Raw genomic sequence first — 19,111 nt, forward strand, 5'->3', positions numbered from 1 at the left:
TCATTTAAAGTGTTGTTTCTTCAATGAAAATTGAGATTCAACACTTGTTCAAGAAGTGCTAAACCTAAGGAATACACTCACGAGAGTAGAGGTGCACCTATATGATTTTAGTGATTCATTTCATGTAATTTAATAGAAAATGAACTTATAACTAATTTCATAATCACGAGAGAAGATATAGATTAGTTATAAGTGCAGTTGATTCACTACGAAAGTAGGTTTCACATACATAAGGAAATTACGCCATAACTAACCAAGATAGTAGTACTCAACGATCTAAAAGTAGCACTTGCATGAGTAGTTAGGGATACCATAGTCTAAGGAGCTTTCATTTACTATTTTCTTACATAAGTTTAGTATAGTTTTATCTCTTTTAATTCATTGATCGTCTAAATAATAGAGAAACTTTAGTAGTGCTTGTAATTGTCCAATTTTTCTCGTGGGATTGACCTGATATATGTGCTAAACTACTAGTTGACCTGTATACTTGCAGTCAAATGGATATAAATTGGATTTAAACTTGTACTTATATTAAAATCCCGTCAAATAAGAAGGCTTGGTCCAATATTATCTTAAATTTCTCTAATGAGATTTTGCAGGAGATAGTCACCGAGATTTCAACAAAGGTCATGTGTGACAAGTTTCAAACTTTGTATATGAGGAAGACAATTGAGAATCGACTCTATTTAAAATAAAGTCTATATATGCTTCGTATGACTGAAGGTAAATCTATCCTCTCACATCTTGACAAATTTGATTCAATTATTATGGATTTGGAAATATAAATTCAAAAATTGATGATGAGAATCAGACTCTTTTACTTTATGCTCCCTTTCCCAATTCTTTAAATATTTTCACGATACTAAAATTTATAGAAAAGAAATAATTTTGTATAAAAATTTTAATCTGCATTAAAATCTTAGAAGCAGATAGACACGAATATTATTGAAAAAATTAATGGAGGTCAGGCGGGAGGTCTTGTTGTTAGGGGCAGAATAAAAAAAAATAAAGAATTTGACAATCATAGATTTAAATCTAAACATAAAAATTTGGAGTGCAATTATTATCATAAAATGTGGCACATTAAGGTAAATTGTTTTAAATTAAAAAAATTAAAGCAAAAGGGGAAATCTGGTGAGAAAAATACTAAAACTGCTGAAACTCGTGTTGCAACTAATGAGAATGAAGGAAATAATTTCTTCATGATTGACGATAGGACAAGGTCTAAACATGAATGAATATTAGATTTTGAGTGCTCTTATCACATACATGTGTCTCAATAGAGATTTTTTTCCATTTATGAATCTTGTAATGGTAGAATTATTTTGATAGGCAATATGTCATTTGTGATGTTATTGGTAAGGGTACAATGCAAATTAAAATATATGATGGTATTTTAAGGACGCTCAATAATGCTAGACATGTTTTGGATTTGAAAAAGAATCCCATCTCTTTGGACACTTGGGAGGCTCTTGAGTGCAAATACACAATTGAAAATGATGTTATGAAGGTTTTTGAAGGTGCTCTTGTTATTATGAAAACTTGCAGGTCTAGTAGTTTATTTTTTTTTGTAAGGATCTACTGTCACAATTCGTTTGCAGTTTCATCATCATTTTTATCTAATTCTAATATTATCAAATTATAGCATATGCATTTGGGATATATGAGCGAGAAAAATTTGGGCATACTAAGTAAAAGGAGACTTATTTGCAGTTAGAGTATTGGGCCATTGAAATGCTGTGAACATTATATCTTTGGGAAGTAGAAAAAAGTTAGTTTCAATTTACCAATAATTCATAAGATGAAAAGTACTTTTGATTATTTTCATTCAGATTTATGGGGTCTATCTCGTATTCTGTCTAAAGGTAATGTCGGGTATATGTTGATTTTCATTGATAATTATTCAAGAAAGTTTGGATTTATTTTCTTAAATATAAAAATGATATTTACCTCACTTTCAAGCAATAAAAAAAGGTTCTTGACAGGTCGTCAGCCTGTGCAATAATAGTAATAAGTATAGAACCTAACTACCACTATAAGCAGTCAATAATTAATCCTAGGTACTGGAGCAGGGACTCTAGGTGTGCAATGGGTTACTTGATTCACCCTGTTCCCGAAGAGTTTGCTTAACCCGATATACCAGAATTAATTAATTGACAAAAATTACTAAATAGTAGACAGTGGCAAGTAGGGTCGTCTCCTCAGGGACTGGGGATATCTGTCTCTTTTTAAAGTCCAATCGATAAGGGGGGATTTCACCGGAATGAAACTAAAAATAATTAAACAATTTAATTAAAAATAAATAAATCACCAGCACAAGTGAAACAGGAATTAAATCAAGAATAAATAAATTCTAGCCAAGGATGCAACTACTCAGGCACAGTCCATTTATCTGATCATTGATGCAGGAGAGGTTCACTTAATTTATTAATAGGCTAGTTATAGTCTGATGACCAATTTTTCCTTAAATTATAGATAACCAAGGTACGACCGTTGATTACCCCTAATCAGCAAATACTCCTAGGTACGACCATAGGAATTAATTTCCCAATTGCATTAATATTAGAAAAACCTAGCCCTAACCAATAACACGCTACGAGGGTTATTTAAATTAGATTGCACGTTCCCCTAATGTGTAAACACACCAGTTGCCACTAATATTAATCAATCAAACAATTACGGATTTAATTGACTAAATTGGCACGAGATTAATAAATCACATTGAACATCGGGCCCTTGACATCCAATTAATAAAATAATCCCATGAAAATACAAGCAGGCAATGTGCAAATATGAATAAATTAAGGAACGCGTGAAAACTAATTAGATCTCACAGATTTTCGGGACTGCGCCGTCGAGTTGACCCTTGACTAGATGGAAGACTTAGCCACGCCGCATAATTAAATCATCACACGAGTTAATAAATTGCGAAGGCATTGTTTTGTACTAAAAAGTAAGGAATGGAGGATGTTTTCCCCGTTGGGGAATATTGTCAAACACCTGGCGTGTGTCAGAGGCCAGTCCTAGGAAAAGAAAGGAAAACTGAAAACTGAACTAAAGTAAAAGAACTAAAAGCTGGCCCCCGGACTGCTTCTGTCCGTTTCCTACTTATAGAGAAACATAAAGGAAGTTGACTCCCAGCTACCTAGGTCGCGGTCCCACCACCATTCGGGAGCAAGCAAAAGATTGCAAGGAAAAAGCTTCTCCTCGTCCGTTTCTCTCAAGAGCCCAATTGAAGAAAAGGCTTTTTTTTTTCTCGTAGTCCCCGCTGATGTCCTTCTTGAAAGCCAAAGGAGATTACTCCTCCTTTCTCCCGTAGGACTTGAGCCAATGAAGTACACAAGGTGGGCCCTCAGCCCAATTGTCTTTTGTTCCCTTCCTTTATGGTAGTTTTCTGCTCTGCTCCTGAAATTGATTCCAAATACCAAATGTAAGTAAATATCCGCAATTAACACAATATTTGTCAGGAATAAAAGGAGAAATTAATAATAAAATTGCTAACAAATTGTACCCTATCAGTTCTTGTGTGACTACTTGATGACTAGTGGTATTGACAAGGATGGGACGCTAAGTGATACTGATCACGAAGGAAATATCATTATACATCTCGCAGCAAGTCTGGGATCCCCTCGCAGCACTCCCCCTGGTGTTAGGATGTCCTCTTGTTTAAGGTACCAAATTAAATTAATACCAATATTGCATTGCCTGTTGTATATTGTTTAATTTTCTCTTCAGGACTATTTGCAACTTACAATTGAAATTTGGCTCCACAGCTAGTGCAGTATGACTCTTTTCCATATCTCTGGCAACTACAAAATTCTGAAGGGAAGACAGCAGCACAAGTATTTGAGACGAACCATGCGAGTGTACGCAAAAAGGCTGAGAAAACTATGAAGGAAATGGCCAACAGTGTGTTGATTGTGTTTGTCCTCATTGGTACCATTAACTTTGCTACAGTTTTTACTGTCCCTGGAGGTTTCAATCAAGACAGTGGAGACCCCGTTTATCTCATGTTGGCTGATACATAAACAGAATTTCTTCACTATAAAACATATGAATGTTCCATAGGCCAAAAAATCCACCCTTTTTCGAATTCAGAACTTTAAACGGTAAGCTCAGGACATCATAGAAGAATGTCAAAGTAGGCAAGACATTGGACCTTTTATTTCCTATCATCTTCTAAACCAATGCCATCTTTTGGCACCAGGGGTAGCAAGAGGAAGTGGATGGCAGCACTTAGGAGCTTATGTAAATCTTGGGGCATATTATCTGGTTGGAATTCCTGTGGCTTTAATACTGGGATTTGCACTACTTGTAGGAGGAATGGGTCTCTGGAGTGGACTGGTAGCTGGAGCCACGGTGCAAAGTCTTCTCTTGTCCATCATCACAGGCCTGACAAACTGGGAAAATCAGGTTGGAATGCTAAGTCCACTAAATTACTTGAATTTTCTTTCGCATTATTTCACTTCAGTTGATTCTAGAACTTAATTCATTAGTGATTGGTAAAATCTTGTTGATACGAAGTCAGCTAGCTGCCTGACTTTTACTCGTGTGGATTGATATATCTGTAACAGGTGGTTGAAGCTAGACGCAGAATATATGAAGGGGAAGAAGAAAAGGCCACTCCAGTGTGAGTCAATTGGATGGAAAAACTAGCAATTGCAGGGCACAAATGAGCTTTTTCATGTGCTCCATCTGCAGTAAAGTACAACTCATGAAGTGAAAACTGCATTTTGAGAAAGCTTAATTGCACGAGGTGTAAGGGATTCAAAGATATGCTATAATTCATTACCAAATTATTCTTTTCCTGTAAACTATTGCTAGAATTTGTATCCCAACATTGGAAACGGGATTCCTCATAAGACCACAAATGGGATAGCTAGCAGAATTTATTGGAGTAACATTCGCAAATTTGTCAAATCTGCCCGACATAAATTGGAGAAGGAAAAAGGAGTTCACTTGGAAAATAAAGTCCTACTTCCAGACATTATCCACTGTAATTTGGCATGGCAGCAATGGTAATGGCTGCCATTAAGGACTTTGAACTGTCAATTGATTAAGAATAATGCTAGTAGATTATTGCCATTATCCTACTCTAATTTTAAAATTATTAAATGAAATATAATAATGGCACTTGATGACAATTTATCTCATTAAAATATACCTTGATTCTCACTTTACCCTCTAACATTTATTTTTGTCACTTAACCCCCTAAGAGGCAAAAACCCCTCTATTATGCAAAATTTTTATTTTCAAACTCTCTACTCCCTTTAATCATTGAACTTTAGCCTGCAATTTGATTTTGACCACTCTAATTGATGGTGGCAAACTTTCACACGAGATAAGTACATATAAGAGAGAATGTACTAACAATTGATTATTTTAAAAAAAAAATGGCAAGAAAAAGATTGTAATAAGCAAAAAAACTCATTGTAGGAAAACAATAAAAAAATTTCCATTGCCGATACTATCTTTAAAAAAACTTACTAGATAGTAAAATAATTTTTACTAGATAGAAACAATATATTTACAAAACGTTAACTCGTTCTATCATTAGTCTACTATTAGTTGATGGAGGCCTATGATACTGGAGCTTTCTGCTTTAAGTGATGAAAATTTTGAACTTCCCTCCTATTTTCATTACTTGGGTAAGGAATTGTTTCTGCACAGCCAGGTTATCAATCAATCTAAATGGCTCGTTGGTGGGTTATTTTGGTAGTAGTAGAGGATTAAGACAAGGAGATCCCATTTCTCCTTATTTGTTTTTGCTGGTCATGGAGGTCTTCACGCAACTCTTTGATGATAACAACAGAGCCTTGGGCTTTGATTATCACCCTAGATGTGAGTCTTTGAAGTTACCTCATGTCATGTTTGCTGATGACTTATTTTTAATGGCTAAAGCTAATGCCAAGTCTCTAAGCACTATTAGAGAAACATTGAATGCATTTGCTGAAATGTCTGGACTTCGGCCAAATATGGCTAACTCTGAAATCTTCATAGCTGGTGTCCTAGATGAGGAATGCAGTGCTCTTGCTAATGTTATTGGTATACCATTAGGCCAATTACCAGTTAAGTACCTGGGAGTGCCCTTAATATCTACCAGGTTAACTACTACTGATTGTCAACCAATTATTGACAAGATGCTTGCACGTATTAGAAGCGGGTCTGCTAGGAAGCTATCATATTGAGGTAGATTAATGCTCATAAAATCAGTTCTAAACAGTTTTTTGGTGTACTGGGCAAGCATATTGTAACCAAAGAAGCTGATAAAGAAAATTGAAAGTCTACTGAATGCCTTCTTATAGTCTGGTCCTGAGCTATCGTGTAGTAGAGCTAAAGTAAGCTGGAGAGAAGCTTGCAAATCTACTTCTGAGGGTGGCTTGGGGTTCAAAAGTTTGAAAGAATGGAATAAAGCTTTGATGATCAGGCATATTTGGGATATATTTCACAAGGACTCTCTATGGATTATGTGGGTACATGTTTATATACTGAAAGGCAAAAGCTTTTGGGCTATTCAACCAATTGCCTCCTCATCTTGGAATTGGTGCAAAGTATTAAAACTGAAACCTCTTGCCAGCAAACGTATCCTAATGGTAGTAGGAGATGGGCAGATAACACACTTGTGGTATGATTGGTGGCATCCTCTTGGACCATTACTCCAAGTGTTTCCTGATCGCAAAATTCACTTGTTTAGGAGCTTTGCAGATCCAAAAGTATCCTCCATTATTCAAAATGGAGAATGGGTTTGGTCTTCTGGTAGAACATACACAGGTGAAGTAGCGCAACTGGTGAATGCTACACCGCCTTCACTTTTTCCTATGCCTGACCAAATTGATACTGCTGTATGGACTGCTCATTCTAAAGGTTGCTATACTGCTAGTTCCGCATTTAAGTTGCTCACCACTCTTAGCCCTTCTGTTTCTTGGAGTAAATTGGTATGGGAAGAGCAGCATGTTCTAAGGCACTCTTTTATTCTGTGGTTGGCGTGTCAAAATAGGTTATCAACAAAGGATAGACTACTAGCATGGGGGATGTCAGCAGACCCCTACCGCACTCTGTGCTCTGCTGCTGATGAATCCATTGAACACTTGTTTTTTCTCTGACCTTTTTCAGCCTCTGTTTGGTCGTGTGTACTGAGGAAATGCAAGATAAACAGAGATCCTAAAGGCTAGAGTAAGGAGCTGCAATGGATGGTCAACCATGGCTCTCAAGGGATGTTTGCTTCTTGTGTGAAACGTGTAGCTTTTGCTGCTACAGTTTATGCTGTCTGGAGAAGTACGAACCAGAAGATATTTAGTAGCCTTCAAATTTCTCCCTCTGCTGTCAGCAATCAAGTAATTAGGAGCTATGCTTGGAATTAGGAGTTTCCCTCGCTGCATTTGATCCCATTCTTTTGTAAATAATATAGTTTAGCAATATGGTTGGATTACCGTTCAATCTGTGATGTAAATTGGTGTGGGGAGCCCCCAATCTTTGTGTAAACTCAACAGCTTATCAAAAAAAAAAAAAAAAAACTTGCTTAAACTTTTTCAATCTGCACGAAATTGACATGAATAAGCAAGGGCAGTGCTTAAGACTCTTGCCCTCTATAACAGAGGCAGTAACGAATAAGGTTATACACATGGTCGAACATCCGATATGATGTTTCCATGAGCACAAGGGCCACCAGGCCATAGATAAAGAAGAACACCACAAGGGGTCTGAAGTCGGTAATCACAACTTTCTGCACTATTAATGCTTGGCAACATGCTACAATTGTGAAGACCGCAGAGTAGAAGATGGAAATCATGTTCATCACATAGTAGCAGGGCAGGAAAACATAAAAATCCTCAGTTTCAAATCGCAAAAAGATGATCACAAGCAGAGTCCCCATGGTGAACAGAGAGGAGAACAGCCCTCCAGCTAGGTAGAACATCAACAAGCCGAATTCCCAGCGCCGGTTGTTGAGAAAAATGGCCTCTCCAGTCGTTTGATCGAAACCTCCAGGTACAGTAAAAATTGCAGCAAAGTTTATGGTACCAATGAGGACAGACACAATCAACACAGTGTTGGCCAATGCTCTCACAGTTTGCTCAGCCTTTTCGCGTAGACTTGCATGGTTCGTCTCGAATACTTGTTTTGCTGTCTTCCCATCAGGATTTTGTAGTTGCCAGAGATATGGAAAAGAGTCATATTGCACCCGCTGTTGAGCCAAAGATCAATCATAAGTTGCAAACAGTCCGGAAAAGAAAATTAAACAATATACAACAGGCAATGCAATACTGGTATTAATTTAATTTGGTACCTTAAACCCGAGGACTTCCCACATCATTTGCTGAAAAACTCCAGGGGGAGTACTGGGAGGGGATTCCAGGCGTGCTGCGAGATGTATAATGCTATTTCCTTCGTGATCAATTGCACATAGCATCCTGTCCATGCTAGTACCACTAGTCATCAAGTAGTCGTACAAGACCCATTTTTTCTCCTCCACTGCAATTTGCAGTATATTCTTTCCTTTGCCATCGAAGGTATACGAAGCTTCAGGGTAGACACTGAGGATTTCCTGAACTACCTCAATGATGCCCAGTCTCGTTGCTTGTATTAGTGGATCTGGCAGCCTATTTTTCTTTTCTGATGATATCCCAAACTGGCTGCTTTCAAGATCCTTGTCCTCTGCATGCACATAGTGGCTCCAATCTTCTCTTCTGATTAACCTTTCTGCAAGCATTAGTGCAACTGCATGGCTTTGCTTTGCATCATCAAGTTCTTTAAGCCAAGGAAAACCTAGAGGCCGAATGTATCAAATTGGATAAACCATTAATGAGTAACTCCAATGAGGGCAGATTTGGTCAGGGAGATGCAGAAATAGTACTTCAAGATCCATTACATGTCCTAGGCTTTTTGTTCTTCTTAGAATCTGTTATATTGGCACAAATCTCCTCGGTTCTTAAAAAGAAACAGTTTGAAGAGGTTCAATTGGCCAAAATGAATTTCTAGACTTGCAATTGCTTGTTTATACCTTTTTCTAGGACATGCCGATGAATAAAAGATGTGTGAAGTAAAAGGAAATTGAAGAGAGCATGCAGGCCAAGCTTAATACCACTTGAAAACTAAATTCTTACATTGTTTAGGCATGAAAAAGAAACTAATTTACTCAAAGGAAACAACATGTTGTTGCAACTACGAAAGTAGGCTAGACAAGATGCTTTACCCAAAGGAAAACAAAATTTTATCAACATATTCTGTCATCACTAGCATGAGTGCATACGAAGTAGATACAAGATGCTTTACCCAAGATATAATTGGCAGAAGAAGATCTGTTCCATTTATGAATGGAAGCTGAATTGCTTGGTTCTTCTGCCCTATTGACAGGTTGTGATTCCTTGTACAAGACTGGAATACCTGCCAGCAACACAATGAACTGATAGTATCACTCTTTCAAAATTTTGAGGGCATTTAAAGCCTGCTTCCTCGAAAAAACCGGCTGGCAGATAAAATGGTAGTTCAAATTGCTTCTCCATGGATACCCAAAACCATTAAACACTAAATTAGATGATTTTTAGCAAGGTCTCCAGGGTAAGCACAAATGCACGTCACCAGAACATACTACAGTAAAAATTAGTTTAAACTTTTGTCTCCCACTGTCGGGGAGGGGAATAATCATGTGCTTGATAGGATTTGCATAGACTTCAAAACCATATCACATTCAGCCCAGTGATTATTGTCAATTTGCCTAATCAACATTGCGGGTACAGTACTTAAGTGCTTGAACAAATTCGAATGAATGTCTCTTAAGTCTGGGAAAAGAATTACATGTTGCAACTTACAGCACTTACACCAATAGATTATTGTTCGGAGTATATGCAGAGGAATGAGGGACTTCCTCCCAAGATCTTTGAGCGTGTAGGTAGAACCACTCCTGAAGGACTCTGGTTTTGCAGCCAAAAGATGTAAAGCAGTTTTTCCTTTTTCATTACGTTTGCCAGCAAGATCAGGATATGACTCCAATATGCCAATTGCCAAACCTGTTTGATACAGTAACGCGAAACATGTAGGAAGCAGTAAACTTGAAAAGGACTAACATTTAATGCAACAACATCCCAAATCATATTCCACCAGCACAGACCTAGACAAAAGATAAGACAGCATAACCTGATAAACTGAACAAACATAGAGTTCAAATTCAGCAACAAACTTGACAGCTTTTGCGGAAGCAATCAAAATTTTACTTGATAGAGAAGCTTACTATAACATTCTCCAATGACAGCAGCATGAAGGATTGTGCATCCATCATTCCTCCTCATCATGCAATCACCGATGTACTTTTCCAGAAGTGAGAAAACTTCCTTTTTCCCACATGCAGCAGCCACAAAAAGAGGGGTTTCACCTAGTTTGTTGCTCTCAGACGCTAAATCCTTTTCTGTCCTTAACATGATCTCTGCGACATCCTTGTGGCCAAGTCTTGCAGCTTCATGCAATCCAGTGTCGCCATTAACATTCTTTGCCTTCAGATTTTCACTGGTCACAAGACCATCCTGGAGAAGTAATCTGAAGGCATTCACATTTCCGTAAATGGCCAGAAAATGGAGAACAGTATCACCACATTTATCAAGTGGTTTCACACCTTCTTCCCTCCAGAAACTGCGAAAGGTTTCTACTGACTGTTTTTTTCCCTCTAAGACTGCTCTATAAGCAGCAGATCGGTTGCTCCGATCCTCGTTGAATCTTGAGCTTGCCATTTTGGATAGGTACAGAAAAAAATTCTTCAAGGTTCTTATGAGAGTGCTGTATGATTACCACGAACATTGGCCCCACCAAAATGTGATAAAGGAAGCTCGGAGTCTCAGACTTTTACATCAGCTAAATTGTGCAAGCATAAAAGACGAAAACGTCGACCACTCTAAATTGTGCTAAAGGTCGGACGTTTGGGCCGGCTCCCACTAAAGTTTGGTGTCATTTGAACTTTCCCTGGTAACATTTATTTTTGTTTCATTTTTACCCATTGACTAACGGTCAACACTAACGATTGAGCAAAAAAGATATTGATGCCTTTTAGTGAAAACAATGTTGGAGAATATCCAATTTTTTTGGTCTTGGGAGAATGTCCGTACTCCTTACAAATGGAATCCAACCACTTAAGAAAATCACATGATCTTGAAATATATTCTAGAATCTAAAATCAAATCATTACATGCATAAAATAAGTCATAAAATAATTAGCAAAAAAAGAATACCATCCAAGTTTTACAACAAAATTTTCTATTGAAATATTCAAATTTCCATGATATGTGTAAAATAGATATTGTACCAAAAGTTGTGTCGTACCTCTATTTATTTATTTTCACAATTTGAGAAAGAATATGTTTAACAATAGCAAAGTTTTGAATTTACTTGATATGATTAGATTTTTTCTTGGGAACTCAATTCTTGATTTTGTTAAAAAAAAAAAAGGATGGGTATCATTAGAAATGGGTGACATAAAAAACTTGGGCAGGAAAAAGAAGAATAGAGGAAAATGGAGGAAAGGTAAAATTGAAACTTTAAATAGTTTTTAATGGTAAAAGCTAATGTGACTTAATAATAGGAGGCAAAGTGCAACAAAAATAATTCTGGGGAGGACAAAATCCGAAAGGCACCAAACGTTGGGGAGCTTAGTGCCTTTAAGATGAATTTCCATTCTACGAGAAAAGAGTCAACTTACAGGAGGTGCAAGTAACTTTAATGACATAAAATGAGCTTCTACGCTTTCACCATTAACTATTAAGTTAAGTCATGTTATCATATAAAAATATATATATATATATTAATTTTTTCTAGTATGGAAGAGTGAAATCTAAGAAGCAGGTAGTCAAGACCTTTTATGTCCTGTGAATTTAACTTCAACCACTAGACCAAAACCTTTTAAGCATCTTTATATTAATTATTAATACTTACCAAATATTTAATTAATTGCAAAGAATGAATGTAGTTTATACTATTTAGTCAATATATGTCAAAGATAAAATTATGATCCAATATTTAAAATGCCTTTTTTGTGATCCATCAACATTTTTAAAATTGTAACAGCTCGGTTCAAAATTTCAAACTCTTCCACTTTTTGCTTGACAAAGTTCACATATGTATCATGTTTTATAAAATTATGGAGTAAAAGTGAAAATACGTATGTTTTCATTTTTTTTTTTTACAACAAAAGTAAGAGGGGGTGCATGCAGATCTTATTGAGAAATTGGAACAAAAACTAAAAGAAGTATATTTGGTATTGGGATAATATGTCTAGCACGCGAGGGACAAAGAAAGCATAATGCGCAAATCTGAGGACTACTTTTGCAGTATGTTCTTTATGAATTTACTACCAATTTCTAAAATGAGAAGCCGGCCTAAAAAATCAATTGAAAAGCCCTTTGCTAAAGTAGCCCATTAATAAGCATGCGATGAATAAGCATGAACAGATGTAAATGTTTTGTTAATCCAACTACAAATGATGGAATTAAACTAAACTATTCTATTTGTTTATTTTCTAACGCTTTTAGTTTCTTGTTTGGTGTCTGTTTATTTAGTTCCGTATTAATTTAGAAAATTTCAAATCAATCTCCACAATTGTGTTTTTTTAAGAAATTTTGCAATTTATAAATACTATTAATTTGGTGGATTATTATTTGAAGAATTGAGTCGAGTCGAGTCGAGTCGAATCGAGTCAAGTCTTGAAGAGTGAGTTAAGGAAAAACCTCTAAATTGAGATTTATGAATTGCCGTACGTGAAAAGTTATAACTTGATATTGTTGTTGAATTTTGAGTTAATAAAATTGTTGAGTATTTGTTTTTGTGTTTATTTTCCTCTTTTTCCCATATAGTTTTATACATATTGAAATTGCTTCCTCTGTGTTTTTTTTTTTTTTTGGCAAATAAGTGGTATCAAAGTCCTACACTTTGTTCGTAAGACTTGTTCATGGAATTGGGGCACAAAATTAGAAGATTTATTGTTGATAATTGGGACACAAAATTGGTTCTAGTTGTGGTAGATATTTGAAAGAAATTCTATTGTAGCTATTTATTTTGTGCTTGGAATGGACAAGAACAATCAAACAAAATTAAGTTCATCATTGAAATTGGAACTTTAAATAGTTTTTAATGGTAAAAGCTAATGTGACTTAATAATAGGAGGTAAAGTTTCAAAGTTATTAGGAGGTAAAGTTTCAAAGTTATTAATTTATAGATGCTTTACAGTACTCCGCTCACTAAGTCGATAGTAGGTATATACTCTATAACACAACAAATCTAGTTACTAAGTCGCTGTACAACTTTTAGATGCTAACATGAACATAATGTACATGAATTCAATAATCATGAGTGACATATAAAAGTTCTCAACTAATGTTAGCTTTTCATATTTTTCCCATTTTCGAGCCTTTGCCAACAACCACATCTACTTTTCACTGATGTGCACCGCCCTTAGCATTTTGTGTTACTCTAATGATCTGCTGATCATTTTTTTACTTCTTATCAGCTGTCTATCGTACACTTATCAACAAGCTTTCTCAAAATTCTCAAAATGTATTATTAGTTTTTAATATGTTGATCTAGAGATCAAAAGAAAAGTAACGACACAATAATAGTATAATTTTATAACATTATCTAACTTTAAATATAAATAAATAGAGAGACCAATGGAGAGGATCTCACAATAGTATAATTTTGTAACATTATCTAAATTTAAATATAAATAAATATAGAGACCAATGGAGAGGATCCTAACTCGTGTGTAAACTAGCTTTAAACAGATTCCAAAAATATAGCTAACTTCGATGCCTGAAAGTGGAAGTGGCCATTATTTAACCGTATTTGGGCATATTAATAGGACTCAATTAGACATATGAATAATAATAGGGAAGTCAAGTGATTAGTAGCTATTAAAATGTTCGAAAGCATATGGAGTTAAGGAAATAGCTTTTTTAGGCATGCTAAATTAGGCAAAAAAAGAATCAAGTGCTTTATACTGAGGAGAGAAAATAAGTATTGAACTTATAGAGTATGTATGAGACATTAAAAGAGAAATTAAGTATTGATTTTATTGAGTATGTATTATTACTCTTTTTTCTTTTTCTTTCTTGTTATAATGAGTAACACTTTGTTTGAAGAAAGCATAATATTCATATTAACTAAACTAGTTTAACTAGTTCAATGAATTAACTGAAAAAATTTTGAAGCTTTATAAGCACATAATTTTTTCAAGCTTTATAAGCACATGCATAGTTGTATATAAAATATGTGTATGTGTTAGTATCTACTAGTATCGTGTAGATTAATGCCGTAACCCTAAATATTTTCTTCCAGCAGTCAAGACTTCAGGTATTGATTTAAGTACGCTCATTGTTTTTCTTGCAAATCTTAGCAAACTCATAAACTAGTAGCTACTAGATTCAATAAATTTCTATATTTTATCGATTAGTAAAGTTTAGAGATACATTGGATTTGCAGAAATTTTCTGGTAGCAATTGATATATGGATCGAGATTGTCCGATAGGGTTTCGTTTTAGGCCATCAGAGGAAGAAATAATCACCCTCCTCTGGTTAAAGGCTACAAACCAGCAAAAACATACAATGGATGTTGTCCAGGAAAAGATACTCTACGGTGCTAATGCTTCTCCCTGGAAGCTTTTCGGCGATGATGATGTTCGTTGGGAATTGTGTGAAGATAGTGGAAAGAAGCGTACGAAAAGAATGTCATATGTCTCTACCTGTCCAAGATGAGTGCCAATAGGATTGCAAGAACCGTTGGTTACGAGACGTGGGAGGGACAAGCTAAGTGATACGGAAGGCAGAAAAGATCAAAGTCTACACCAGGAGAAATGAGATAAGATGAAGAACATTTCTCGGAGGTAGTAGACGAATGATTTATTAACCCAGAGAGAGTACAAGAATGCTGTGAAAGAATCAAGATATTTGACACAATGAATGAATGCCCTCTCTCTCTCCTTCTGGCCCTTTTATTCTCTTGGCCTTCACCGACTTGATTACATGGAATTAGTTACAACTAACTAACTAACTACTCCATGTGACCGCCTCTGCTAAACTTGCTCCACACGTGATCGTAATATGGGAATTACAACATTGCTTCCCCTAGAATGCAGTAATTACATTTGCATGCCTATTCCTACGTATCAGATGCTCCCCCTCGAAAAAGTCTTTGTCCTCAAGGACTGAAAGCAGGAAACCTCTGGTGTAAATCATACCAAAACTCCCACATCGCGTCTTCCGGGAAAGAGTTGCTCCACTGTACCAAGACTTGAGTGGCCACCTGATTTCCATGTTTAACCAACCTTCTGTCCAAAATGGTAACTGGCTCCAGCAGTAAGTGTCCCTGTTCTGTGGTAGTCTCAAGTAGACAGGGCGTGACAGGTTGCTGGCCAACCTTCTTCTTGAGCAATGAGACATGAAACGTCGAGTGAATCTTGGCTTGAGCAGGTAGCTACAATCTATACGCCACCTTCCCTATTCGTTCCTCGACCGGAAAAGGGACAAAGTACCTGGGATACAACTTCTGGCAGCTGGACGACTTGAGAGAATGTTGTCGATACGGTCGTAGCTTCACATACACCAAGTCGCCTACCTGAAACTCCCTATCCGACCTGTGTTTATCAGCCAGGTGCTTCATTCGGTGTTGAGCAGTCTTGAGGTTGTGCTTGAGAGTGTGCAGCACTCTCTCCCGAGCAACTAAGCTCCTGTCCACCGCATCCACTGTAGCTGAACTAGGTAAGTATGGAATATGCACAGGTGGTGCTTGACCATAAACCACCTGAAAGGGAGTAGTCTTGATGGCCGAATGAAAGTTAGTATTGTACTAGTACTCGGCTAAAGGCAACCATGAATACCAAGCCTTGGGGTAGTCGCTTGTCATGCAGTGGAGATAATTCTCTAAACACCTATTCACCACCTCCGTTTGTCCGTCCGTCTGCGGATGATAAGAGCTAGAAAATTGCAGCTGAACCTGTAGAAGCTTGAACAACTCTCTCCAGAAGTGACTGAGAAAAATGGAGTCTCTGTCACTCACGATAGTACGCGGCAGGCCATGTAACTTGAAGATGTGGTCCAGAAACGATTGAGCAACATCCAAGGCCGTGTAAGGATGTGATAACCCACAGAAATGAGCGTATTTGCTCAACCTATCCACCACCACCAATATGACCTGTTTGCCATGGGACTTTGGAAGACCCTCAATGAAATCCATTGAGATGTCAGACCAAACGTACTGAGGTACTGGCAAAGGTTGTAGTAAACCTGGATATGCCAAGAGGTCAGATTTATGGCGCTGACAGATGTCGCATGCCGTGACGAAATCATAGACATCCTTGTACATATGTTTCCAGTAGAAGGTGCCCTTCAGCTTTTGATATGTAACTAGGATACCCGAGTGGCCTCCAAAGAGGCTGGAGTGCCATAGTTCGACCTGTTCCTTCCTGACTGACGATTCATCTCCCACGACCGGCTTTCCTTTTCTACGTAGCTGCTGTTGATCCCAACAGTAGTGTTTGTATTTTGAGCCAATCCCTGACAAAAGCTGCTGGATAATGTCCTGAGGCTTAGGATCATCCTTCCAGGATTGCTCTATTCGAGACATAAGGGTGGTAGAGACCTTGCTAATAGAGTGAAGGGTCGCAGTTGGATGTGGTTGTCTAGACAAGGCATCCGCTGTGACATTCTCGCTACCCTTCTTATATTGCACCTCGTAATCATAGCCCATAAGTTTGGATAACCATTTCTGTTGGCTAGGAGTAGAGATCTTCTGATCCATCAGGTACTTGAGACTCTGATGATCCGTCTTGATAATGAAATGCCCCCCTAGCAGATATGGTCGCCATTTCTGCACCGCATTCACCACAGCCAACATCTCCTTCTCATACACGGACAGCCCTTGATGTTGAGCTGCTAATGCCTTGCTAAAAAATGCTATCGGTCTGCCCTGTTGTAAAATGACTGCACCAATTCCAGTGTTAGAAGCATCCGTCTCTACCATGAATTCCTTTGAAAAATCTGGAAAAGCCAACACGGGAGGTGGCGACATTGCTGACTTTAACTGATTGAAAGCTTTGGTTGCTCCCTTGTGCCAACAGAAAGCATTCTTCTTCAGGAGGTCAGTCAAGGGACGTGCCAATTTACCATATTCTCTGACAAATCTGCGATAGTAGCCTGCAACTCCTTGATAGTTACAGGTGTAGGTCATTGCTGAATACAAGTGATCTTCTGTGGGTCTACACTCACTCCTGTAACCGAAATCAGGTGTCCCAAATATTCGATTTGATGAGTGGCAAACGAGCATTTACTTCTCTTCACCTTCAACTGGTATTGGACCAAAGTGTCAAACACCAAGCTCAAATGCTGCAAGTGCTCACTCCCAGACTTACTATAGTTTAAGATGTCATCGAAAAATACCAATAGAAACCTCCGCAGGAATGGTCTGAAAATATCGTTCATAAGGATTTGAAAGGTTGACGGGGCGTTGGTTAACCCGAACGGCATTACCATAAATTCGTAATGACATCATGGGTTCGAAACACCGTTTTAGAAATGTCGTTTGGATGCATTCGGATTTGATGGTAGCCTGATCGTAAGTCCAACTTGGTGAAAATAACAGCTCCAAATAACTCATCCAACAACTCGTCAATAAGTGGTATGGGAAATTTATCCTTTATAGTTGCCTTATTCAACTCCCTATAGTCCACACACATTCTCCATGTGCCGTCCTTCTTTTTTACTAAGACTACAGGAGATGAAAAAGGGCTATTGCTAGGCCTTATAATGCCGCTACTCAGCATCTCCCTCACCAGCTTCTCAATCTCTCCCTTCTGAAATGTTGGGTAGCAATAGGGTCTAACATTGATGGGTTGTGCCCCTTCTTTAAGGAAAATTCTATGATCATGTGCTCCTTCTTGGTACATCTCTTGCCTAAAACATCAGGGAATGCTGCTGCTAACTTGGCCATGGGAGCTAGTATGGATGGAGCAATTGAGATGCCTAATTCTTTGAATAACCATGAGGGATTTGTTATCAATCCTCAAACAATTATGTCTGATAAGTTATTTGGTATGGACAGCCAAACTTCTGACAGAGATGCGTCCCTTGAGGATGCTCAATCCACGAATTTGATGGGTGGGATTGGTGATGGTTTTGGATTGGATGATGACATGGTACAATTTACAGCATTTTTGGATGGGATATTGCAGGAAGATGGTGGATCAGTCCAACCGGAAGTAGCATTACAATATGTATGCACAACCAATTTCAGTGACAAATGAATGGTTCCAAGATGCCCTGCAATCTTGCGGACTTGTGGTTTGATCAGGACCTGGGGGACAAAATGAAGAATTGATGGGGACTCGAGAGATAACAGGAAGAACTAACTGTAGACTAATGATAGAATGAGTTAACGTTTTGAAAATACATTGTTTCTGCAATTTTGGATTAATTTTTCCTATTATTTATAGTGCCACAGTTCCTTCCTAGTTAATGCTATAACTGCAAATCATAGCTCTGGTTTAATACAGTGAGAGAATTTTCATAACCATTGGTTTAATAACTGTGAATAGCTAGATTGTATTGTTGGCAATAGCAATGATATATGCACGTTTCGGAGCTAAAATTAGACTGGATGCTTTCACAGAGAGCACAAAAATTAAAAGTGACTGATCAGAGATAAAATCTAAACCAAAGGAAAAAAAATACCAATAATTATTGCATTACGAGTGATGTAGTAACAAAAAATAATAAAGAAAGAAAAGTTAGGCCTCTTAAAACACAGTCTCATAAGAACTAACAACATGCTGATTTTAGTAGATACTGATGAAAAACGGAAGCATTGCAGGGAGTGAACACTCATCCCCATTGAAGTAAACTTTATTGCGAAATCCATCACCAAGGGCCACTAATAGATTGCAATTTTGTCATTAATTTTATAATTATTTTTCTCTTTTATCTTACCAAATATTGCGTTAATTAATAGATTTAACTTAGTTTTGATAATTTGTGCTGGTTATAGGGATTTGGATAAAAAGAAATTAATTGATGTGATTTCCTCACTAAACTTGCTGTACCATGTAGCCACGTCAAATTCAAAATTCAGCACGAGCTTGGGAGTTG

General features: G+C 37.3%; 1 protein-coding gene across 3 annotated transcripts; it reads right to left on the bottom strand.

Moving 5' to 3' along the window:
- Positions 1-7,545: 7,545 nt before the first annotated feature.
- On the bottom strand, positions 7,546-10,844 carry LOC113719603 (uncharacterized). Of its 3 annotated transcripts, none has more exons than XM_027244844.2 (5): positions 10,227-10,844; positions 9,808-10,005; positions 9,272-9,382; positions 8,286-8,764; positions 7,546-8,183 (listed from the first exon to the last, which is right to left on the bottom strand). In XM_027244844.2, the coding sequence occupies exons 1-5, from the start codon at positions 10,717-10,719 to the stop codon at positions 7,572-7,574; spliced, it is 1,893 nt and encodes a 630-aa protein (XP_027100645.2). In that variant the 5' UTR covers positions 10,720-10,844; the 3' UTR covers positions 7,546-7,571. The 3 variants fall into 3 exon arrangements, with proteins under 3 accessions (XP_027100645.2, XP_027100646.2, XP_071927101.1); XM_027244845.2 differs by having other exon boundaries at positions 9,817-10,005; positions 10,227-10,843; XM_072071000.1 differs by lacking the exon at positions 9,272-9,382 and having other exon boundaries at positions 9,817-10,005.
- Positions 10,845-19,111: the final 8,267 nt, after the last annotated feature.

This window comes from Coffea arabica, chromosome 11c (assembly GCF_036785885.1).
Source record: "Coffea arabica cultivar ET-39 chromosome 11c, Coffea Arabica ET-39 HiFi, whole genome shotgun sequence".
Taxonomy (NCBI): Eukaryota; Viridiplantae; Streptophyta; class Magnoliopsida; order Gentianales; family Rubiaceae; genus Coffea; species Coffea arabica.